Consider the following 24771-nt stretch of genomic DNA (forward strand, 5'->3'; position numbering starts at 1 on the left):
TTCCACCACACAAAAAATATTTGGTAGACTTTAGGACGTTCCCTCTGGATCCATGTGCAGTTGGAGCACCTTTCTTCTTCAAATTCTTCCTATTTATAAGCTTTCAAAGATCCCTTCTCCTATGAGTGTTATTTCTCTATCATCTTTGCGGATGAATCTATGAGTCATTTCGCCTTAGTGATTGCATGTGCTAGCTCACGAACATTTCGACAATACAACTCCTGCTAAGCCCACAGTTTTAGACCATTGAGGAAGAAAAAAATTGTCTTTCTTGGACATACCTTGGATGTCTAGTATCAATATATAAAATTATTTCACATGATCTCGAAGAGTCAAGATTTAGCGAAGTTGTCGCAAGTTTCACCATGCAATGGACGTTGCGTTCTCTAGCATGAATTGAGTTTACAATTCCCTCTTCATGGCTTCCCAACATTTCTTCCCACCATGTACGCCACCATAGTTTTGCATGACAGTTGAGATACATCATTGCTAACAACACCTTGCAAGCTTTTGATTTAGGTTGGGTCTCTCTTAAGTATTATTCCAATTCGAAGAGAAAGTTTCCTTGTTATCCTAAGCACCCTTGTAGCATTGCATTTTAGGAGCCCTTAATCTCAATGAGAGATGGTTACGTGACACTCCACTCGCATGAGTACCTAACACTTGAGCTGTGAAGTTCCTTATTTGGCCTTGTATGTATTGCATAGACTCTCTTATGTCATTTGTCAACCTTTCGACTCTAATGTCTAGCAATCTAATTAGGGTTCCAATCCTGTTTGCATGGACTCTACCATCTCAAGAAGCTCCCCACTTTTGTAGAGATTCAACAACTTTCAGTTGACAAGGTCGAGCCACAGCTCCAACTCGACCACTCTTTTTTTAGTGCCTCTATGTTGCCAACTTTTGCCTCTTCTGCATGAGAGAACTTTTGCATTGTGGAAACATCATTGCAAATGCCATACACCACTTGAGCGTCTTTGCTAGTTTTTGTGCTGAGTACTTATTTCTCTAGAATGACCACATATTATTGTTGCCCGTACTATATAGTAGTGCTAGTTTTGCCACACTATCCTGACATGATAATTCAATGTTTACTTGCTTTGATACCATTCTATCATATCTTTAGTTGGGATTGGTTAATATGTGTACCACCCAAATGATAAATGTTCATAAGGGTTAATCTACACCTTAACCTCTATCAAATCTTGACTCAAATCATATTTAGGCATGCGTAGATTAGATTTATATCAATCAATCGAGATGTGATGTTTTATCAATAAACAAATGTATAAAGGGGCAAAAGCATCATTATTATGTCATGCATTCGATCATTGCATGCATCTTATAATATTCTCTTTAACTTGGAATGTATGATACTGGCTTTCCACAAAGGAAGTTTATGTACAAAGGAATCATCCATATCTGCTAAAGTAAGCCAATAGACCCACGAAGGGCGCGTTCATGTACGTGGCAGGTTCGGATTGGTTCGCCCATGGTCGGTAGTCCAAATAGTCATCGGATCCATCATTTGGTCCACCGGAGAGGGCTCCGACAAGCAAGTTGGGGTTGGGGGCGTCGGTTTCGTAATACGGTGTCCCGTCCTTGCAATAGAGGTGCTGTGGGTGTTGGTCAACAGAGGGAACAGAGGCAGCTCTGTGGTGGATTCTCTGAGGAAACTTGTTGCCGTAGCCCACCATGTACGACATATTCAGTGGGTTATCTCCAAGGATGTAGTCCACCTGCAATGACAAATATATTAGCCCACTGATTTAGATCGATAGTTAACAGCTATAGATCTAAGAAAAAGGTTGCCTTGCAAGTTTTTAGTATTATCATTTGGTGTTTCTTTAGATTTTCCTAAAAGATGTAAAGTTTTTAGTTTTTTTATTTGATTTTTTTTAATATCTTAAATGTCTCTCATCGTCACCTTCACCTATCTTGAGGTCTCATCATTTTCATTGTGTGGTTTTCTTCTCTTCTCTCTTTATACTCAAAAAAATTTTCTTTTCTCTTCAAACTTAGGAACACAAAGATAACAGGATCCGACGATGGGATGAAAATGATGAGACTTTATAAATAGGAATGAGGCCCTCGTGATAGGACGAATGACTACAAGATAGAGATGATGGGAGCCTCATGGCAAAAGCGACCGATGCAACAGACAATTGGTGGTGGAAGGGGTATTTAGGATACTAAGGAAAAAAGGTAACCAAATTAAAAAACTAAGAAAAGGATAGTTTTTGGAAAGAGCCTTTTTAGAAAAACGTCCAAGATTCAACATCAAAACAATTCAAAAGACATGGCGTTGAGGTTTTGGCAAAACTCATTATATATCTATGATTCTTGTAATCCATATCAAGATTTTCATTAAAAAAAAATAGATACTCAAGTTAGATTTATATGATTACAATATTCTGAATGGTTAATTGGACGTAGAAAATTAGCAGAGTGAAATATATAGATATACCATGTTGTCGTTCTTAGATTATACCAAATGGATTTTTATAGTACTTATGTTTAATCAACACACTTATATCATATTAAGATATTTGTTGATCAAATTTGGGATTGATATAGCAATACAACACACTTGAATCTTTCCAACAAGATCTTAGTAAAAAAATGGATACTCAAATTAGATTTGAATGGATATATACTTCGGATAGTTAAATGAGTTCAGTGAAATATGTAGATAGACTATTTGTTGTCTTTTTTAAATGACACTTGATGAGTTTTTTCTAATTTTATTATGATATTTGTTGATCAAATTTGGGATTGATATTGATAGCCGGATTGAAGAACAACACAATCTGGATTGATATTTAGCATGCATTGCCTGTAGAGAACAAAGAACAGTGATGCGCATATACCTGACTTTTGGCGAGATCTATAAGCGCTGAGGGGGGAAATTGGGTGTTGCCACACGTAACAATTCCATTGACATTACTGAGATGCCGACCATAAACGACTAGAAGAAAAGAAAGAGCTGTGACGGCCTGCAAGTTGGCCATCGACGCCTTGTGTATGAGACCGCCTACACACTTGCATGGGTCAGTTATTACATCTGCTCTAAACAGGGATTTTGCAATTATGTATATAATTTTATCGAGAAGTGCATCTTTATGCTAATGAATTAATGAAATCAGGAACATTTGGTTTGGGGGAGACATGCAGACCTGGAGTGTATTCGGTGGAGATGTAGGGAGACTGTGGCAGCAGTGAACATGCAAAGTTCTGGGCGTATCTACTGTAGTCATCATCAGTCTGCAACAAAAGATTTAATTATTGTAGTGTCCCCAAAAAAATATAAAATAATTAGTCTCTCTTCACCACTAATTTAACCATTTCATCTTTTTGTAACAAGTTAATTCTATTTCAAATAATTGTTTCTCACTTTATTATTTTTTAAATTATCTAAAAATAACAGCAATTGCTCGGTAAAATTCCTTCATGGCAATACATTATGGTTTTTCAAAAATATATATAAATTATGGATTTGTATGTTAAGTTAAACGTCCTAAAGCAACCCAATATTCACCAAAAACTTTCTCGTGGTTGTCTGTCAAATAACCCCTAATTTAACCCAATGTTCACAAAACCCCTTCTCATACTATGAAATCGCCAAAATCACCAGTTGAGTGTTTTTATGTAATTGCAATTATCTCAAATCGATTCAAACAATCGTCAAAAGCTTTCTAAATTTTTGCTGATCCCATTGTTTCTCAACCTCCATGATATTTTGTGTGTTCCTAATAAATGGTTGGATTCCTAAATGCCCAAACCTTCTGCATCAGTAGGAGGAGGATGTAGCATCCCGCACCCTTATCGTCCCATGAGAACTGCCAGTCGTAGCCATTAACACGAAGCTTCGTCTGCGTCTGGATCTGCTGAATGCCATGGATGATATGCTTCGTGTAATCAGAGCTGTTGGTAGCTCTGTTTAACCATGCTGCTCCCCACACCAGCTCATCCTGAGAACCAGTAGAGTTGACAGTGTCAGATCTCCAAACCCTAACGCAATTACTACCAAGTCTTTTGGAGATAGTAAACCTCATAGCCACTGATATCACAGTAGAACGGGCACACCCATTGGCCTAAACTGTCGGAATATGAACCCTGGTATCTGTAAGCGAAATCGTAGACCTGCACCAAGAACACTCGTATAAATCTGCAGTCAAACATCTCTAAAACCAAGATTGATTGTGTCACCTGTTTTGCTCTCGACAGCAGCGTGTCGGCATAGGCAGGATCGGATGATCTGAAAGCGATGGATGCAGCCGCCAGTGCAGCGGCTGTCTCGCCGGCGACCTCGGAGCCTGGGTGGGTATCGTTCACTTGGAAGGATGGGCGAGGAGTGTCCATGTCCTCGGGCCTCTGCCAGCAGTTGTGATCACTGAAGGGTTCGCCTGATTGGACGAAGACCCTGTTGGGTTGGGTGGTGGCTTTCAGCAGGTAGTCCGTAAGCCACCGCAAAGCCTCATGAGCGTGGACCAGTTCCGGACCCATCTCCGCCGAGAACTCGACGATGCTCCACGCCAACACGGTGCCGGTGAACGCCAAGGGGAAGCCAAACTTCACATTATCGCCGGCATCATAGTACCCGCCCACCAGATCAACCTGTCATCACGGCAAATGCATCCCTTACACTGTGAAGGAGAACGAGTCGAAGAGAAAGGACGTAAGCACAAGAAATGTGGTGGTTCATGCAACGCTGCATCCATACACCGGCATCTTGCCCATCTTGTAGGCCGGAGTCCTTCCTCCAGGTGACTCTTTGCGTGGGTGGGAGCTTCCCGGATCTCTGACCTTCATAGAACAGCAAACACTTGCTCAGTGCATCTGCGTAGTTCGGGGGCGGCCTGCTTCCTGCAACCGCAGATGGCATCATCCACGCCGCCATTGATGCCACCAACATCAACAACGCAAGACAAAACCTAACTCTCGTCGCCGCCATCTCACCGACCGATCGAGTTTCTACTGCACTATGCAGGCTTCCGACTTAATTAGGAAGCGAAGAACACAACCAGGGGAGATAGATAATCGCGCATTCTTGCGCATCGGATCATCATATATACACACCGACGCATTACTGTAACGGTAAGATTACTACATTTGGAATGTTTTAGATTCGCCAATACTCCACGTGTGCCAAACAAGAACAGCATACTAGATTTTGGTTCTTGACTTTTCATTATTATTATTATTATTTTGGTTTATATTGGATAAGTGCATATTTGTAGGTCCAATTTGGAATAAAGTGGTGATTACGATAATTGCACGTAATATGGCGGCCTTTGAACACACTTCAAAAACTTGCCCACCATAAACCTGACAAAAATATAATTAAAAACGGTTTGCTGAGACTCTTTTCTGTATTTGTTATTTCATTGTTCTCTGGTTGACATAACGCGAGTTATTCATCTTTCTCAGCAGTTTAATGATGACACTTGAGTTTGGACATTCAGCCCATTTAGAGGCACTTCGATGAATACTATCTACAATTGCTTAGCTAAAGGAATGAACCCTCATGAGAGAGCTGACAAGGTTGGAAGGTTGTTTGACAATTAAAAGTGGCTCCCAAAGTCAACATTTTCATTTGAAAGTGCTTTGGGTTGTCCCCATACTTTCTCATAGCTTTCTATCATTATTCATGGCATCACTATTTTTTTGTGTTTTTGGGTATTTACTTGGGGCATTCTGAGAACTTGAAAGGACAAATATGCTCTCATCCTTTCTATCTTTCGGTCTTCCTTATTATGAGGTCCAGTCTTCTCCCTCTTAAACCCCCTTGTATCCTTTCCTTCTTCTCGCATTCTTCTTTCTTCCCCCGTCGCCTTATGGATTTGTAGCTTGCGTTTCCTCTATGCTTCTTCATCCGTCATCTCGACCAAATCCATGGCCAAGTCATCGCCTTTTATCTCTTCCGATCTTTGACACTCTCCTCCCTCCTCCGTCGCCTCTCCTCACATCGTTCTCTACAGTAGCATTGTCCGGCTACGACCATAATGACCTTCCAAGAGAGCTCCCTTCACTTGTTCGAAGACATGCTTCAAATAGGTCTGAAGCCAAATATTTTCACTTACCTATACGTCTTGGATTCTTGCACGCACCTTCAAATTCCGGCTACGGTAAGAAATCTCACCTCCACGTTATCAAGGTCCGACATGATGCCGTCGCCTCAGTCGCCAGCTCGTTGTCGACCTTTTCCATGAGATGAAATCGTGTTGCCTCATCATCGACACAGAATAGATTTTGATGGCATGACTATAAAGACCGTAAGACCGTGAACAGAATGATCTCCGAACACGTCAGTTTTTGTGATGTAGATTCTGTGAAGAGGCTCTTCGAACATATGCTTCGGAGGATGCCACTGAAGGACGCGGTGTCATGGCCTCAATAATAACCAGAGAGTAGGGCAGATGACGCACTCGCGGGAGTAGGGGAGGAGACACCCATATTTACGCATGATTACGGAGCCGGGTTTTCTTGTGGTTCGTTGTAGCCGAGCCGCTCCTCTGGCTTCAGGGGCGGGTGAGAGTGGTTGCGCGGACCACGTGTCGTGAAGCGAATGGTGTTTGACCGAGAAAGGCTATGGGGCACGTGAGTCATGATTAGAGCAACGTGGCGTGTTAAGTGGGGTGGGGGACGCAACTTGCTTTGTCGTTATATGGTGGGCGAGCGCAATGCTTCCGTGAAGTGAGAGCTGCCGTTGGATCGAAATCCGAAGGTTGGAAGATGTGTGTATTACCTCCATGACACGTGAACTGCACGCGCTTTACTTGTTATCACTCGAAAGTCACGTGCTCGCGAGAGCCAGACCCGCGTTTATTTGATGATTACTCTCTATTTGCGATCCATGCATGTTCTTGATTGCTGCCTTTGAGATCCGCTTTATAACATATGGACGGTGGGATTGCCGTCTCTCTGTGCTGTGCTGGAGAGCCCTGAACTCGCCCGAGTCTCCAACACAACCCTAACTCTTTAGTCTCTCTCCATCTCCTGCCTCTCCTGTTTCGTCGCCCTCCTCCCCTTTCTTCTCCTCTCGTCTCCCCTCCTTTCTCGTGATCTTCTCTCTTCGTTTCTCCTATTACACGCTGAGGGACTCGCTTGGGATCTTGCTATGCCCTAACTCTTTCCTCGTTCACACGCTGCTGCCTCCGCCTTCCCTCTTCCTCGTTGCACACCGTAGCCGTCAAAGAACTGCGAAGGCTACTCTCTCTCTCTCTCTCTCTCTCTCTCTCTCTCTCTCTCTCTCTATGGTCGAGCTTCGTTTATGTTCCTCTATTCCTGTTTCCACGGCACCCTCATAAAATCATCTTTTAATTCTTGTTTTTGTTAATGTATGTTTTCTTCTTTTGATTTTTCACGATTGTTAAATGGTTGTTAGTTTTTTGTTGTTGATGTTCCTTGATTGATATCAATTGTGTTCTATAGTCACTAATATTAGCCTCAGAAATTGATGTTAAATAAACTTTGATCTTAATTCTCTATTTCTCTGTTCATTGCCATGTTGGCAGAAAGCAATGAATTTGACGCATATGGATTTTGATAAATGTATAGAAGGCCATTTTTTTTTCGTTTCGTGCAATTGTATTGGTTTCGGTGCTTCTGAACATATTGTCTCCAGAATGTTTCTTACTTATTTAGATAATTGATTAATTGCACTACTTTCCGTCTTAAATGAGATAATGTTTTGACTGTACGTATCTGAACCTGCAGGTTGTAGACGAAGTAAAGCAGCATGGTGCAATTTAAAAATAGATATATGGTGATGGAAATTTTTATTGATGGAGAAAAAGAATTGGTTGGTGGTGACCCAAAAAAGATTCTTAGCTCAAACAATGTCTCCAGAGCAATTAAGGATAGCATTCAGTTGAATTTTGGGGAGTGTGGTCTTGCCCTATCACTTGGATCATTTCAAGGTAACTATTGGATCTGCTATCTACTCCAGCAGATAGAATCATATCACATATTATAGAAATGAAGATTCTTTTTCAATGTTGATTGTTGTTAGTTGCTTTCATCCCGTTCTCTAAAGCTGTCCTTGAATCCTAACGCATCTGCCAAATTTTATAGTGAAATATCTCAATGCCTTGACAAAGATATGCATCATCCGAACATCTCATGTGGATCACCGAAAAGTTTGGTCTGCTATAACAATGATAAGGAGCATTGGGAATTGCCCAGCTATGTTTAATTTACTTGACTTGAGTGGTGAGTGATGTTTTCCTAAACAGAATCTACAGCTTTTAGTTCAAATTTATTTCTTTAACTAAGTACATTTTGCTTCTTTCCCTTTTTTATTGGCACATATAGTAGCCTTTAGTTTCTTTTTCCAAATTTCTGACTGAAAAAAATGAAAAGTGCTTATTTATTAATTAAAGTTTACATGTGTCTTTAACTGAAAGGTTTTGTTTTGGACTTTCCTTGATTTTTTTTACCATAAATTTAGGAGGCTATTTAGGAAGAAGCATAATACTTTTTAAGCTTACTGTCATCTATTCTGTGTAACTCATGTTGATTGAATTATATGTAGAACTTCTTAGTTGTGTATGCCCATAATATACCTGTAAAGATCAGAGGATTTTGTTTAATTAGACTGGTTGTACAGTCAACCAAAGGCTGTATGCTAAAGGATATTTTTTATAATACACGCTTTTATCGTTTCAAGAAGCTGTAGATTACCTAAACTTAGATATGTGGAACGATCACTGTACTTTTTTGCAACGTGATATGTCAGCTGTGTTCTGTAATTTGTAACAAGTGACCATTCCATTTCTAAGAAAACATAATGACATTGTATTTGTTAACTTAATTACTTGGATTGGCCAATTGGTCTTTTGAAGTTTCCTTTTAGCTGGTCGTTACTGTATTTTTTTTTCCACTCTTATTTTTATTTATTTATTTAAAGTTGAAGACCAATTACTAAGAAACATGTTGTTTTACGCATATACCAGATGTAATAATTTTGTGCAATTCTGTAATAGGTTTAGAGTCTTCAAAATATTTTTAGTTAGTTGCTTTTCTTGTTAGGAAGCATCAGAACCTGTAAAACAGCAGCCTTGAAGTGTGAGGAAATGAAGTTTGAACAATACATAGTGGCTGCTGGAGATCACTGTCCACAGGATATCACTGATATTATGAAGGAAAGCATAGACAAAATCAATGCCTTGGAGAGCTAACAAAAGGTCAGCTGCAGATCCTTCCTATCTAGTTCTCCCTTCACTGTGTTCGATAGTCAAGGCAATATATTCAGATATAACTGAGCCCTTCCCATCTGTCAAATTTTCTTCCCTTTTTCTTCTGATTTTTGTGTAGCATACTTGGGTCTATATTATTTTCTTTCATAATTCTCCATCCGAGGAACTACAAAATGGAGTTAGAAATTATCACTGTGTAGCTTTAACTGGCTCATCAAGACCTATCTTTAGCCATTTATGCTGAAATTGATAGCAAAATGATAGTAAGTATTTATGCAATTTTCAGCAGTTGCTTGAGGTTTCTTGAAACATCATCAGTAGCAGGTCTTTTATGTAGCATTGACTTCATAAAACGCATCAATCGGCATATCTCATCATTCAATGAAAAATTGATGTCTATGCTTGTAATCATCATGCTATAGGGAGCACAATTAGTGGACACATGTCATAATTACATCTCTTTTGGACCAATTACCAGTAGCTGTATCATCGATACAAGGGGCTGTGCCGAAGGCCTAGTTGAGAAGGAACTTTCTTGTCCTCGTGGGTCAAGTCAGTTAAGTCCAACTTGAGTTGGACTCTTGTTGTTTCATTATAACTACAGCCTCGGTGTCGGGCTGCAGCACGATTAAGGCACATATCTTAATGGCACTAATCGTCCGATTGTACGCATTCCAAAGCATGAATGAACTTCAAATCTGACGGCATGCTTATATGATTTATATTGATCAAACTAGATGTGATGTTTTATTAACAAACAAATGTCTAAAGGGGAAAAAAAACATATTTATTATATCATGCGTTCCATCATTACATGCATCTTACAGTATTCTATTGAACTGAGAATGTTTGATACTGGCTTTTCACAAAGGAAGTCTATGTACAAAGGAATCATCCTTTTTTCCTTAAGTAAGCCAATAGACCTGTCAAGGGTGCATTGACGTACGTGGCGGGTTTGGATTGGTTCGACCAAGGTCTGTAGTCCAAAAAATCGGATCCACCATTTGGCCCACCGACGAGGGCTCCGTCAAGCAAGTTGGGGTTGTAAGCGATGGTGACGTAGTACAGCGTCCCGTCCTTGCAAAGATGTGCTGTGGGTGTTGGTCCATAGAGAGAAGAGAGGCACCTCTGTGGTGGATTCTCTGAGGTAACTTTTTGCCGCAGCCCACTATGTCCGACATTTTGAGTGGGTTATTTCCGAGGATGTAGTCCAACTATAGCACCAAATAAATTACTCCAATTTAGACCAAAATAGCTATCGATCTAAGAAAAAGATTTCCTTTCTTGATGTCTATGCTAACCAAGCATGAGTTTTTGGTTTTGACCAATGCTTCTTTGCGATAGGAGAATAAGGTGTATAGTAGCTTATAAGAAAAGTTACAAAGGTTCCAAAAAATATAAAGATTGAAGGACGATTTTCCTTACAAATCCCTCTTTGTGAGCTTTTCTCGTAAGATACCTCCCATTTTTTATTTTTAGTTTTGATTTTTTTCTCTAATATCTTAAATGCCCTTCGTGATCGCCTCTATCTTGTCGTGAGGCTCTATCACCTCCATATGGCCATCTTTGTCCTGCTTTCTCTTCTCTTTTTTTATCTTCAGACTCCGTCTATTCTTCAAGTTTCTTCTCTTTATGCTTGGTCATATAGAGACGATGAGATCTCATGAAGAGGTGAAAGTGGTAGGGGCTCACGAAAGAGAAATAGGCCCTTACAATGGGATGAAAGTGATCACGTAGAGGCGATGTGGCCTTACGATAGAGGTGACGGGTGGTGAGAGAGATATTAAGGGTATTAGAGGGAAAAAAGACACCAAATGGAAAATCTAAAAACCTGGGGTATCTTCCGGGGAAAGCTCAAGAAGAGTTTGTTTTTAAGGGAATCACTCAAGACTAAATAACACAATTCAAAAAGCTTAGGCCAATGAGGTCTTGGTAAAACTCATTATATATTATGGATTCTTATAATCCACATTAAGATTTTCATAAAAAATAGATACTCAAGTTAGATTTATATGATTACAATATTCTGAATGGTTAATTGGACGTAGAAAATTAGTAGAGTGAAATATATAGATATACCATGTGTTGTCGATCTTAGATGACACCAAATGAATTTTTGTAGTACTTGTGTTTAATCAACACACTTATATTATATTAAGATATTTGTTGATTAAATTTGGGATTGATATAGCAATACGACACATTTGAATCTTTCCAACAAGATCTTAGTAAAAAAATATATACTCAAATTAGATTTGAATGGATATATAATTCATATGGTTCAATGAGTTCAGTGAAATATGTAGATAGACTATTTGTTGTATTTGTTAGATGACACTTGATGAGTATTTTTTATCTGACAATGAGGTATCATCAATCATCTAGTATTCCGTAAGTGAATCAATCAGTGAACTCATTCTTCAATGAGCACTTGCATTGTATCGCTAGTGTCCCTACATAAGCAACTATGAGATCAGTCGTTTCCATCATATGAACGAGTATACAACACACTAATCTATCTAATTATCTCGATGTCTCTTTCGAGTAACTTATGATCGGGATTATTTATAGTTTGTGTTTAAAGATGAATCAGCCTTATTATCATAATCTCATCATGATTCGATTTTCATTTCATAGATCCATGAACATTATAATATATGCAATATGCAAGATAAAATAATAAAATATCAATAAATAATAATAAGTAAAAAGAGTGTTTGTCGTGTCACACGTGTCATGACTCACGTGATTGTTTAGCAGGACACCTATGACGAGCACCAACTTCAATCCAAGTTGCTTTGCATCTCGATCTGTTTGAAGTTATGTGTGGCTCTTGTGTCCATCAATGCATGAGTTGCCTTCCCGTTCACTTTGATGTCCATGAACACCAGTATGTTGTTATGTGCCTTCGCCTCTTTCGACGTTGCCTTGGACTGCTTCCCCACTTGACCTCACAATGCATTCGACAATTGCATCACTCTAATGTGAGATCCTTATAGTGAACCTTCTCAGAAGCTTTCCACCACACAAAAAATATTTGTTTTACGATGGTCCCTCTGGATCCATGTGCAGTCGGAGCACCTTTATTCTTCAAATCCTTCCTATTTATAAGCTATCAAAGATCCCTTCTCCGATGAGTGTTTTTTCTCTATCATCTTTGCAGACAAATCTGCGAATCATTTAGCCTTAGTGATTGCATGTGCTAGCTCACGAACATTTTAACAATACAACTCCAGTTGAGCCTATGGTTTCATACCATTGAGGAAGCAAAAAAAATTGTCTTTCTTGGACATACCTTGGATGTCTAGTATCAATATACAAAATTATTTCACATGTTCTCATAGAGTCAAGATTTGGTGAAATTGTCGCAAGTTTCGCCATGCAAGGAACATTGCATTCTCTAACATGAATTGAGTTTATAATTCCCTCTTCAAGGCTTCCCAATATTTCTTCCCACCATGTGCACCACCATAGTTTTGCATGACGGATGAGATACATCATTACTAACGACACCTTGGAAGTTTTTGATTTGGGTTGGGTCTCTTTGAAGTATTATTCCAATTCGAAGAGAGTTTTCTAACTCCTTGTTATCTCGAGCACCCTTGTAGCTTTGCAGTTCAGGAGCCGTTAATCTCGATGAGAGATGGTTGCGAGAAACTCCACTCGCATGCGTAACTCGCATGAGTACCAACACTTGAGCTGTGAAGTCCCTTATTTGCCCTTGTATGTATTGCATAGACTCTCTTATGTCGTTTGTCAACCTTTCGACTCTGATCTCCAACTGATCTAATCAAGGTTCCAATCCTGTTTGCATGGATTCTATCATCTCAAGAAGCTCCCTACTTTTGTAGAGATCCAACAACTTCAATTGACAAGGTTGAGCCACAGCTCCAACCCGACCACTCTTTCTTAAGTGCCTCTATGTAGTTCACGTTGCCAACTTTTGCCACTTCTGAATGAGAGAACTTTTGCACCATGGAAACACCGTTGCAAATGTCATGCACCTCCTGAACGTCTTTGCTAGTTTTTTGTGCAGAGTAGTTGTTTATTTCTCTAGAATGACCACACGTTATTGTTGCCCATACTATACAGTAATGCTAGTTTTGCCACACTATTGTGACATGATAATTCAATGTTTACTTTACCCGCTTTGATACCATTTTATCACATTCTTAGCTAGGATTGGTTAATATGTGTAGCACCCAAACAATAAATGTTCGCAAGGGTTAATCTAGACCTTAATCTCGTGCAAGGTTATCAAATCTTGACTCAATTATATTTAGGCATGCTTAGATTAGATTTATATCAATCAAGCGAGGATGTTTTATCAACAAACAGATGTATAAAGGGGAAAAAGCATCATTATTATGTCATGCATTCGATCTTTACATGCATCTTATAATATTCTCTTTAACTTGGAACGTATGATAGTGGCTTTCCACAAAGGAAGTTATGTACAAAGGAATCATCTATGTCTGCTGAAGTAAGCCAATAGACCCACGAAGGGCGCGTTGACGTACGTGGCAGGTTCGGATTGGTTCGACCATGGTCTGTAGTCCAAATAGTTATCTGTTCCATCATTTGGTCCACCGGCGATGGCTCCGACAAGCAAGTTGGGGTTGGGGGCGTTGGTGACGTAGTACGGTGTCCCGTCCTTGCAATAGAGGTGCTGTGGGTGTTGGTCAACAGAGGGAACAGAGGCAGCTCTGTGGTGGATTCTCTGAGGAAACTTGTTGCCGTAGCCCACCATGTACGACATATTTAGTGGGTTATCTCCGAGGATGTAGTCCACCTGCAATGACAAATACATTAGCCCACTAATTTAGATCGATAGTTAACAGCTATAGATCTAAGAAAAAGGTTGCCTTTTGGTGATGCCAACGCTGACCATGCATATGAGTGCTTGGTTTTGACCAATGCTTCTTTTGCGATCGGAGAACGAGGTATATATCAGTTTATAAGTGATAGTTTTCAGAACTAAGGACTAAGGATAGTTTTCAAAACTAAGAACTAAGGATAGTTTTCAGAACAAAGCTCAAAAAGAGAGCTCTTTTAGAAAAATCGTCCAATATTCAACATCAACACAATTCAAAAAGACTTGGCGTTGAGGTTTTGGCAAAACTCATGATTCTTATAATCCATATCATGATTTTCATAAAAAAATAGATACTCAAATTAGATTTAAATGGATACAATATTCTGAATGATTAATTGGACACATGAAATTAGTAGTGTGAAATATATAGATATACCATGTGTTGTCCCTCTTAGATGACACCAATGAATTAGTACTTTTGTTTGATCAACACACTTATATTATATTAAGATATTTGGTAATCAAATCTGGGATTGATATAGCAATGCCACACGCTTGAATCTTTCCAATTTGAATGGATATATAATCCAGAAGGTTAAATGAGTTCAGTTGAAATATATAGATAGACTATCTGTTGTCGTCGTTAGATGACACTTGATGAGTTTTTTCTAATTTCATTATGATATTTGTTGATCAAATTTGGGATTGATATTGATAGCCGGATTGAAGAACAACACAATCTGTATTGATATTTAGCATGCATTGCCTGTAGAGAACAAAGAACAAAGAACAGAGATACGCGTATACCTGTCTTTTGGCGAGATCTATAAGCGCTGAGGGGGGAAATTGGGAGTTACCACACGTAACAGTTCCTTTGACATTTCTGAGATGCCGACCATAAACGAGGAGAAGAAATGAGACAGCTGTGACGGCCTGCGTGTTGGCCATCGACGCCCTGTGTATGAGACCGCCTGCACACTTGCTTGGGTTATTACTTCTGCTCTAAACAGGGATTTTGCACTACTAATACATATGCATTTTCTTCATCAATTAGACGTCTCCTGTACTAATATTAGATTGTTTGATTTCTTTAATTATTAACTATAATGTGTTTATATATATATAATCTTCTCGAGAAGTGCATCTTTATGCTGTTGAATTAAATGGAATCATGAAGATTTGGTTTGGGGGAGAGATGCAGACCTGGAGTATATTCGGTGGACTTGTAGGGAGACTGTGGCAGCAGTGAACATGCAAAGTTCTGGGCGTATTTACTGTAGTCATCATCAGTCTGCAACAACAGATTTAATTATTGGTAGTGTCCCAAAAAATATATAAAATAATTATTCTCTCGGAGTTGTCTATCAAATAACCCCTAATTTAACCCAATACTCACAAAACCCTTTCTCTTATTATGAAATAGTCATAATTACCAGTTGAGTGTTTGTCATTCTCAATCACTACACGCATGCAATTATCTCAAATCGAGTAAAACAATCGTCGAAAGCTTTCTAAATTTTTACTGATCCTATTGCTTCTCAACTTCCATGATCATGCATTATATTCTGTGTGTTCCTAATAATTGCTTGGATTCCTAAATGCCAAACCTTCTGCATCAGTAGGAGGAGGATGTAGTTTCCCGCATCCTTATTGTCCCATGAGAACTGCGAGTCGTAGCCATTAACACGAGGCTTCGCCTGCGTCTGGATCTTGCGAATGCCATGGATGATATGCTTCGTGTAATCTGAGCTGTTGGTAGCTCTGTTTAACCATGCTGCTCCCCACACCAGCTCATCCTGAGAACCCAGTAGAGTTGACAGTGTCAGATCTCCAAACCCTAACGCAATTACTACCAAGCCTTTTGGAGATAGCAAACCTCATAGCCACTGAAATCACAGTAGAACGGGCACACCCATTGGCCTATGCTGTTGGCATATGAACCCTGGTATCTGTAAGCGAAATCGTAGACCTGCACCAAGAACACTCGTATAAATCTGCAGTCAAACATCTCTAAAACCAAGATTGATTGTGTCACCTGTTTTGCTCTCGACAGCAGCGTGTTGGCATAGGCAGGATCGGATGATCTGAAAGCGATGGAGGCAGCCGCCAGTGCAGCGGCGGTCTCGCCGGCGACCTCGGAGCCTGGGTGGGTATCGTTCACTTGGAAGGATGGGCGAGGAGTGTCCATGTCCTCGGGCCTCTGCCAGCAGCTGTGATCACTGTAGGGTTCGCCTGATTGGACGAAGATCCTGTTGGGTTTGGTGGTGGCTTTCAGCAAGTAGTCCGTAAGCCACCGCAAAGCCTCATGAGCGTGGAACAGCTCCGGACCCAACTCGGCCGAGAACTCGACGATGCTCCACGCCAACACGGTGCCGGTGAACGCCAAGGGGAAGCCAAACTTCACATTATCGCCGGCATCATAGTACCCGCCCACCAGATCAACCTGTCATCAAGGCAAATGCATCCGTTACACTGTGAAGGAGAACGAGTCGAAGAGAAAGGACGTAAGCACAAGAAATGTGGTGGTTCATGCAACGCTGCATCCATACACCGGCATCTTGCCCATCTTTTAGGCCGGAGTCCTTCCTCCAGGTGACTCTTTGCGTGGGTGGGAGCTTCCCGGATCTCTGACCTTCATAGAACAGCAAACACTTTCTCAGTGCATCTGCGTAGTTCGGGGGCGGCCTGCTTCCTGCAACCGCAGATGGCATCATCCACGCCGCCATCGATGCCACCAACATCAACAACGCAAGACAAAACCTAACTCTCGTCCCCGCCATCTCACCGACCGATCGAGTTTCTACTGCACTATGCAGGCTTCCGACTTAATTAGGAAGCGAAGAACACAACCAGGGGAGATAGATAATGGCGCATTCTTCGGCATCGGATCATCAAATATACAAACCGACGCATTACTGTAACGGTAAGATTACTACATTTGGAAAGTCTTCACTAGATTCACCAATACTCCACGTGTGCCAAACAAGAGAGGCATACTAGATTTTGGTTCTTGACTTCTCATTGGATACGTGCATATTTGTCGGTCCAATTTGGAATAAAGTGGTTATTACGGTAATTGCACATAATATGGCGGCCATTGAACACACTTCAAAAACTTGCCCACCGTAAACCTGACAAAAATATAATTGCCTCTTGATGAGATGGAATCGGTCTCTTAGAAAATCGATTCATGATCACTGGTATCATCGTGTAGCTATCAAACTCCTTATTGTAACATTTGGCCAATTTACATTCGAAAATTCATCCTTTATTTGTGTGTACTGCCCAACTAATATGCCTACTACTTTGGATCTTATTTTTGTATAATTTGTATAATATGAATTTTGAGCAGACAACCCGTTAGGTCAGCCCATTTCTCTTTTAACCTAAACCTAGAGGTGCGAGGTGGCCGCGAAAAGGGTTGAAAAAACTACAGCAATATGGTTCAAAAAAAGAGGAAAAGATAAAAAAATAAAAGAAGGAAAGGAAAGAAGACAAAACAACACGGAGACCGTTCTTAATCATCCAACTAATGTTCTTAGATCAGATTTATAGTGGACTCTTACTGTGATCACTTGCAGAGATTTTAAATATTGTGCACAGTGACATAATTCTTATATTTCAGTTATTCTCTTGTGACCGTTGCTTGGATTTTAGATAAGAGATTATGAGATTTATATATTTATTATTTTTATAGTGGATTTTCTCTGGCTTACCCCATGATTTTTACCCTTCTTGTTAGAGGAGTTTTCCATGTAAATTTTGGTGTCCTATTTTATTATGATTTTTGTTTAATTCCACGATACCTTACGACCTACTTGTATTTGTTTATATACAAAATTTCTCTTTTTATTTCATCTGAATATGATCGATGTTGGCCACCCAACTCGAATCTAAAATAAAATCCTTAGTAGAATATCTAATTTGACCAGAAACTTTGTTTGGAATGACAAATTTCCTAACAAACATTTTATCATTAATCGGCACACCACCAAGACCCAAAGACCATGGAGAGCTTGATATTAAAGAATTTGTCATAATTAAAAATATGATATATGTGCTCAAAGACTAATTTCGATAATCAATAATGAGTATAAACTTTGGATCAAAATTTTTATTTCTGAATATGACCCTTTTAACCCGTTGGGGGGATTATTCTAACAACTAAAATATCTAAAATTGCTTGTGCAATTTTCAACCTTTCTCATTGCTTCAAAGGGAATTTTAGACGACTGATCAATTGCTTGTTAAGAGGACTCTTGGCTTGACAACGTCTTCTTCTCCAAATGACACTCCATCATCAACGTTGACATCATGCAATAACACTCTCGGGTGGTCGACATCATGTTTAACGGCTCCATTGTTGTTCTCTGGTTGACATAATGCGAGTTAGTCATCTTCCACGACAGTTTGTGTTGAGATTTGATTCATAGTTATCTATCTAGATAGTTATCATGATTTAGTGATTATATGATGATTTCAATAACCACCTCAATCATGATATAGTAGTTATAGGGTGGTTTCAATAACTACCTCAATCTAGTAGTTATAGGTTGGTTGTCATTAGGTCCTATTTAGGACCGTAGTTCGTGTAGCAAGGTACAGAGAGACAGACAGAGAAAGATAGAAAGATAGCTGATAGGCTGTGGGTAGCCACCCATATTTACGCATGATAACATCATACTTGTGTCGATCAACCAAGAATTAGGTTTTTGGGCCGGTTTGATGGTCATAAACAAGTATCTATAGTAAGGGAACAAAGCTACATTGTTATTTCATGCATCTAATCATCGACTGATGCTTACGTTATCGTTTAACTTGGTACATAAAGTATATGTACGAAGGAATACTCATCAATTTTTGCTGAAGTAAGCCAAGAGACCCACCAAAGGTGCATTGACATAAGTGGTGGGTTCGGTTTGGTTCGGCCAATATCTCGAGTCCACGAAGTTATCGGTTCCATCGTTCGGCCCGCCGACGACCGCTCCGATAAGCAAGTTGGGGTTGGATGCGTTGCTGTCGAAGTAGGGCGTCCCGTCTCCACACAACAGATGCTGCGGGTGCTGATCCATCGAGGGAAGAGTCGATCCTCTGTGGTGTATCTTTTGAGGAAACTTTGTGCCGTACCCCACCATATACGACATGTTGAATGGGTTTTGTCCGAGGAGATAGTTCACCTGTACCAACAAAATCTATTATTCCTCCACAAACTTAGATCCATAATTAATAACCATAGATCACGATGAAAACCCAAACAATAAAACAAATCCAAGAATAGATATGATGGAATTTGGATCCGAATGACTACCTGACTTCTGGCGACGTCTATGAGAGCTGAGGGCGGATACTGAGAGCCGCCACAGGTGAGAGTTCGCGAGACGTTCGTGAGATACCGAGCATACAGGAGGAGAAGAAAAGAGAAACCCGTCACGTCTTGCATGTTGCACCCTGGCGTCGCGTAGATGAGACCCCCTGCCATGATCATACTGCATGGGTTACTTACTACGCACTAAACTTGTGTGCAATAATGCCATGTACATGTATGTATTCCTTCAAACATCGAGTAGAGGAGTCTCCTGTTACAAATATTAAGATTGATCTTGCTATCTAGAAAGAAAAAGAATTCTCGTTATATATGCTGAAAGGACGATGCATTTCCACTTCAAAGCTCCGGAAGTATATGTTACGAAATGGTCCTTCTCAGTGCTAATGAATTAGTGAGATCATGAACAGTTTGTCCAGAGGAGAATTGCAAACCCGGAGTGTATTTGATGTAGTTGGAGTGAGATTGTGGCATCATTGCACATGCAAACTCCTCGACCGGTCTACCGTACTCACTATCAGTCTGCAACAAAAAGAATCAATCACTGTAATGTATCAGCAATAAATCTACTCTTAGATGCACTTCTTCCTCCTTTCTTTTTATTTATGAGAGTTATATCTAATTGTTCCTGAAAAAAATCACATAACATTTTCATCTTATCTGAATAATCTTCTTTCGCGCATGTTATTTTAGGACACAGAACATAGATTACAAGTCTCCGCATCTATGCGTTCATGTTAGTCAAAATTGGAAATAGCGATATATAGATCATCCATTTATATGCTAAGTTTGACTGCCTAATATAACCCAATATTCACTCACCGAGAACATTCTCATAGACTTGTATCTCTAACGTACATGGTTAAAAATGCCACATATCATTTGTGATTATGAAAGATACATTAGTTACTATTTAAGCTACCACTTGTCCTTAATCGCAGTGTTTATTTCCATTTTAAATGTTATTTTCTACATAATCCTATTGCTTCTCAACTTGCATGAGCATGCATTGTATTCTCATAGTTCAAGGATCGTGATAGTGAAAACCTTATGCTGAAGGAAGAGAAGCAGGTAGTTTCCGGCATTCTTAGCATCCCATCCGAATTCCAAGTCGGAGACATTTTCCTCGAGCTCCATCTGCTTAATGCCATGGATGATATGGCTCTGATACAGTGTGCTAATGGTAGCTCTGTTCAGCCATGCTGCTCCCCACACCAGCTCATCCTGAGAACCCAGTAGAGTTGACACTGTCAGATCTCCAAACCCTAATGCATTTACCACCGAGTCTTTTGGAGTAGCTAACCTGATAGCCATTGTAATCGCAGTAGAAGGGGCACACCGCATTGCCAAGGCTATTGTACGAACCCTGGTATGTGTTACCGAAATCGTAGACCTGCACCAAGAACGATCACGTAAATCTGCAGTTAAGCATCCATCCACCTGGTTCAGTATCATCTCTGTGATGGAGGAACCAAGATTGATGTGTTACCGCCTGTGCTCTTGACAGAAGGGTGGCGGCATAGGCAGGATCGGATGATCTGAAAACGATGGAGGCGGCCGCCAGTGCAGCGGCGGTCTCGCCGGCGACCTCGGAGCCCGGGTGGGTTTGGTTAACTTGGTAGACTGGCCGAGGGGTGTCCATGTCATCGGGCCTCTCCCAGCAGTTGTGGTCGCTGTCAGGGTCGCCTACTTGGACGAAGATCCTGTTGGGTTGGGCGGTGGCTTTAAGCAAGTAGTCCGTAAGCCATCGCAAGGCCTCATGAGCGTGTACCAACTCCGGTCCCAACTCCGCCGAGAACTCGATGATGCTCCACGCCAACATGGTGCCTGTAAACGCCATGGGTAAGCCAAACTTCACGTTGTCGCCGGCGTCGTAGTACCCGCCCACCAGATCAACCTGTCATCAAGGGAAATGCATTCATGGAGTTCAGATCATAACGAAGACTCGCTTCAATGCTGCGAACAACGATCTTCTTCCACAAAGAACGTAGAAGACAAACACCACAGGAGACAATGAATCCATACACCAGCCTCTTGACCATCGGTTAAAGCTGAGTCCTTTCTCCAGGTGAGCCTTTGCGTGGGTGGAAGCTTTCCGGATCGCTGCCCTTCGTAGAACAGCAAGCACTTGGTGAGTGCGTCTGCGTAGTTGGGGCGTGGCCATCCGCCTGCGGTGGCAGATGGCATCCTCACCGCCACCAACATCAAGAACACACAACAAAACCCTACTCTCATCGTTGCCATCTCACGAGCGATCGTATTCCTCCTCAACTGTGTAGGCTTCCCACTGACACATTATTGGGCATCAGGTGATCACATATAGAAACAGACACGTTATTACAACGGTATCATTGCGACATTTGGAATGTGTTTCGTAGATTCTCCAACATTCACGTTTTACCATACGTGACAAAAATGCAAGATTCTGGTTTTTCCAACCAAATCTCTTCGATGAGATTTTTCCGTTTATACTGGATACGTTCTTGGTCCAATTTGGAAGTGTTGACTGCGGTGAACTATCAGAGGCAAGGAGGATCTAAATATGGCGGCCAGCGAACTCAATTAGAGAACTTGCCCATCATAAACCTCACTAACTATAATTCCCTTTATGAGACAGGATCGGTCTCGTAGAAAAATGAGTCATGATCACCGGTACCATTGCAGATATCAAACACATTACTGCAACATTTCTACGAGTTGTTCCAAGAATCTAATCGTTCCAATTTTTAATCAGACAAATGCATGCCTCATAAAGCATTTTATTATCTGATGTCATTTTATTTGTCTATGCAATCATTTACAGTTACTAACTATACTTTTTTTTTTTTTTCATTTTTGGGAATTCCAGCAAGAATATGATCTGATATTTTGTGTAATTTCTAAAATGTGAATATAATCATATTTGAATGTCTAAAAATTAATGTGTCTTCAAAGTACAGTTAAGGTTTGATGATAAATTTGCCCAAGGGAAACAATTGTCAAAAAGAAAAATACGAAGCTTTTTAGTGTGTTTGCCAAAAAGTTTGGCATCTCAATACATTTATTCTTTTTTTATTCCTCTTTTTTCTTTTTTCTTTTTTTATTCCATTTTTATTTTATTTTTTCCTTCTTATATTTTTTTTACTTTTATATTCCTAGTAATGCTCGATTAAATGCAATAGGCATATTATCAATAAATTTCAAAACAAATACAAAATATTATGTTATAGGAATAAAAGTGAAGGAATTGCTTTCTTGGAACTATATATATATATATATATATATATATATATATATATATATATATATATATATATATATATATATATATATATATATATATATATATATATATATATATATATATATATATATATATATATATATATATATATATATATATATATATATATATATATGTGTGTGTGTGTGTGTGTCTATTGCTCAATCTTTTTAATAATACTAATACTAATTTATTCTAATTTTATAATAATAATAGTAATAATAAAGTCGTAAGACTCAACTATTTGGGGTTAGCTATATGGATTTTTTATTACCATTGAAATAGGTAAAAAGTTAAGTTCAAAGTACTTATATATTTATGTATAGTTTTTATTAAAGTCCTTTTAGATTTTTTTCTATCTTTCCTTCTACTATTAACATTAATTATTTCACATCTTCTACTATCACATTTGGAGATCTCCTCAGCATATGCCTATACCATCTTAAATGATTTTCTCTTATATAATCCTCTATCGAATCATAGCCATTACTTTATAGGATTAGTAGACCAAGTCCACAACTCAAGAGCCATCATCTCCAACTAGAATGAGAAGTAGGTCATCTCTTGATGACCAACCTATAGGTCATCTCTTGATTAGAGAAGTAGGTGGTCGAGCTCGACGGCAATCTCACCAAAGAGGAACAGGCCAAGCAACTCTATTGAACCGACACTTCATGGGCGACGACAATCTCACCAAAGAGGACAAGTTGCTCCAACACCAAGTGGTAATAAAGGAACTAAAGGAGTAGCTTAAGGACCGAGATCAATAGGTTTGGGAGCGAGACATTCCGGTCATCAATTTTGTCGAGCAACTCGTGTTCGAGGTAGCTCTGCTACTAAAGAGGGAGGCTAAAATAGTTGAGAGCATGCTTTGATTGCGAGAGGCAACCTTCAAGTATGAGTACCCCCTTGCTTTAGCCTGATTCAAGGTGAGATATCCATGGGTCAAGGTCGAGAACCCCTTTATAGACAACTCGAAGGATAAGGATGTGTCGAAGCCATTAGACATTCCCTTCAATAAATGACCTAGAGTCTCCTCTTAGTGCGAGATCCTCAGGGTGCCTACTCCCAATCCCTCCTTGATCGATACTCGCCTCTCAGCGAATGCTTTCCCTCAAACAATATCTTGCACCTAGTTGAGTAATATGTACTTTTTTGCTATTTTGATAGAGTCAGGTAATTTTTGACACAAATGTAATACTTGACTCATATAATGTAATTCTATTTCATGAAATATACTTCCTTTTACAAGTTTGTAGAAATGTAGAATAAAAATTTTATAAGTTACTTAACGATACAATGCCACAATATAGTACCTCGGTTAGCTCGCCTATACCGAGGCCCCTCGCATTAAGGTTAGGACTTCAGATATATGTCATGTTCGTGGGAGCAACTCCTTCCATCGTCCTAAGCCAATAGGTCCCATCTTGGACCACCTTAAAAACTCGATAGGGTTCTTCCCAATTGAGAGCTAACTTTCCTTAAGGGTGCATTAGGTAGCTGATCTTAGCCTTTTGAAGGATAATATCATCAAAACCAATCCCTCAAGGCCGAACAGTCTAGTCGTAGGGTTGGGCAATGACCTTTCTATAATTGAGCACCTTCAAATGCACCTCGGCCCAAACAATGTTAATGAGGTACAACCTTGCACAAAAGCCGAAACAATGTTTTGACTTGAGGGGTCAGGAATAACATCTCAGGGGGCAAGACGACCTTCGTGCCAAACACCAAGCTGAATGATAATAGGTGGGCACTGAGCTAAACCTCAACTAAATGTCAAAAGATTGACAAGATTCCTCGAACTTGCTATTATTGAACTAGGTCCTTAATAGTGATAATGGCTCTCGGGATATCGAATAGACTGATGATATTTCTCCATACAAACCTTTCGAATTGCCTCTTGGTGATGGACACAAGGGGTTTAACCTTGATCCACTTTGTGAAATAGTCTACCCTAACTATCATAAATTGGTGTTGTCTTGAGGCTAGTGGGACGGGCCCGAGAAGGTCCATTCCTTGTTGGGCGATAGGGGTCAAATATCCGCCTAAGGATGGATCTCACTCCGATTCCATTTCTCTCTTAAAATCACAACTTTCTCAAGTTGGCTACATCCTTCATGATGGTCATTTCCTCACTATGATCATTTCTTAAGTTGGTTGTTTGGTCGTA

The 24771-nt window shown here is 39.9% G+C and overlaps 4 protein-coding genes across 5 annotated transcripts; 1 reads left to right on the forward strand and 3 right to left on the reverse strand.

Annotated features, from left to right (window-relative positions):
- Positions 1-1412: 1412 nt before the first annotated feature.
- LOC103970865 (endoglucanase 4-like) lies at positions 1413-5127 on the reverse strand. Its single transcript, XM_065173127.1, has 7 exons — positions 4724-5127; positions 4210-4617; positions 4051-4143; positions 3783-3971; positions 3177-3264; positions 2871-3034; positions 1413-1739 (listed from the first exon to the last, which is right to left on the reverse strand). Exons 1-7 carry the CDS (start codon positions 4952-4954, stop codon positions 1413-1415), a joined length of 1500 nt encoding a protein of 499 aa, XP_065029199.1. The 5' UTR covers positions 4955-5127.
- Positions 5128-6905: 1778 nt separating this feature from the next.
- LOC103970328 (probable ribonuclease P/MRP protein subunit POP5) lies at positions 6906-15066 on the forward strand. Of its 2 annotated transcripts, XM_009384061.3 has the most exons (5): positions 6907-7208; positions 7720-7922; positions 8077-8214; positions 9034-9188; positions 14789-15066. In XM_009384061.3, exons 2-4 carry the CDS (start codon positions 7742-7744, stop codon positions 9180-9182), a joined length of 468 nt encoding a protein of 155 aa, XP_009382336.1. In that variant the 5' UTR covers positions 6907-7208; positions 7720-7741; the 3' UTR covers positions 9183-9188; positions 14789-15066. The 2 variants fall into 2 exon arrangements, with proteins under 2 accessions (XP_065029472.1, XP_009382336.1); XM_065173400.1 differs by lacking the exon at positions 14789-15066 and having other exon boundaries at positions 6906-7208; positions 9034-9509.
- On the reverse strand, positions 13629-16956 carry LOC103970866 (endoglucanase 8-like). The gene is made up of 7 exons (XM_009384788.3): positions 16566-16956; positions 16052-16459; positions 15893-15985; positions 15624-15812; positions 15220-15307; positions 14824-14987; positions 13629-13992 (listed from the first exon to the last, which is right to left on the reverse strand). The coding sequence occupies exons 1-7, from the start codon at positions 16794-16796 to the stop codon at positions 13666-13668; spliced, it is 1500 nt and encodes a 499-aa protein (XP_009383063.3). The 5' UTR covers positions 16797-16956; the 3' UTR covers positions 13629-13665.
- Positions 16957-18869: 1913 nt separating this feature from the next.
- On the reverse strand, positions 18870-21538 carry LOC103970867 (endoglucanase 8-like). Its single transcript, XM_009384789.3, has 7 exons — positions 21365-21538; positions 20829-21236; positions 20643-20732; positions 20387-20563; positions 19774-19861; positions 19325-19488; positions 18870-19193 (listed from the first exon to the last, which is right to left on the reverse strand). Exons 1-7 carry the CDS (start codon positions 21524-21526, stop codon positions 18870-18872), a joined length of 1413 nt encoding a protein of 470 aa, XP_009383064.2. The 5' UTR covers positions 21527-21538.
- Positions 21539-24771: the final 3233 nt, after the last annotated feature.

Source organism: Musa acuminata, chromosome BXJ3-11, assembly GCF_036884655.1.
Source record: "Musa acuminata AAA Group cultivar baxijiao chromosome BXJ3-11, Cavendish_Baxijiao_AAA, whole genome shotgun sequence".
NCBI classification, from domain to species: domain Eukaryota; kingdom Viridiplantae; phylum Streptophyta; class Magnoliopsida; order Zingiberales; family Musaceae; genus Musa; species Musa acuminata.

What these genes read in the sequence shown, in the direction of transcription:
- LOC103970865 (XM_065173127.1), bottom strand. Translation starts at nt 4,954, where the DNA reads ATGGCGGCGACGAGAGTTAGGTTTTGTCTTGCGTTGTTGATGTTGGTG. An exon ending in TGCTGTCGAGAGCAAAACAG is followed by an intron (nt 4,144 to 4,209) that starts GTGACACAATCA and finishes TTCTTGGTGCAG; the next exon opens with GTCTACGATTTCGCTTACAG. An exon ending in TCCTCCTACTGATGCAGAAG is followed by an intron (nt 3,265 to 3,782) that starts GTTTGGGCATTT and finishes CTTTTGTTGCAG; the next exon opens with ACTGATGATGACTACAGTAG.
- LOC103970328 (XM_065173400.1), top strand. Translation starts at nt 7,742, where the DNA reads ATGGTGCAATTTAAAAATAGATATATGGTGATGGAAATTTTTATTGAT. An exon ending in ATCACTTGGATCATTTCAAG is followed by an intron (nt 7,923 to 8,076) that starts GTAACTATTGGA and finishes CAAATTTTATAG; the next exon opens with TGAAATATCTCAATGCCTTG. An exon ending in TAATTTACTTGACTTGAGTG is followed by an intron (nt 8,215 to 9,033) that starts GTGAGTGATGTT and finishes TTTTCTTGTTAG; the next exon opens with GAAGCATCAGAACCTGTAAA.
- LOC103970866 (XM_009384788.3), bottom strand. Translation starts at nt 16,796, where the DNA reads ATGGCGGGGACGAGAGTTAGGTTTTGTCTTGCGTTGTTGATGTTGGTG. An exon ending in AAGATGGGCAAGATGCCGGT is followed by an intron (nt 16,460 to 16,565) that starts GTATGGATGCAG and finishes CCTTGATGACAG; the next exon opens with GTTGATCTGGTGGGCGGGTA. An exon ending in GTGATTTCAGTGGCTATGAG is followed by an intron (nt 15,813 to 15,892) that starts GTTTGCTATCTC and finishes CTGGGTTCTCAG; the next exon opens with GATGAGCTGGTGTGGGGAGC.
- LOC103970867 (XM_009384789.3), bottom strand. Translation starts at nt 21,526, where the DNA reads ATGCCATCTGCCACCGCAGGCGGATGGCCACGCCCCAACTACGCAGAC. An exon ending in TTCTGTCAAGAGCACAGGCG is followed by an intron (nt 20,733 to 20,828) that starts GTAACACATCAA and finishes TTCTTGGTGCAG; the next exon opens with GTCTACGATTTCGGTAACAC. An exon ending in CTACATCAAATACACTCCGG is followed by an intron (nt 19,489 to 19,773) that starts GTTTGCAATTCT and finishes TGATCATGGCAG; the next exon opens with GGGGTCTCATCTACGCGACG.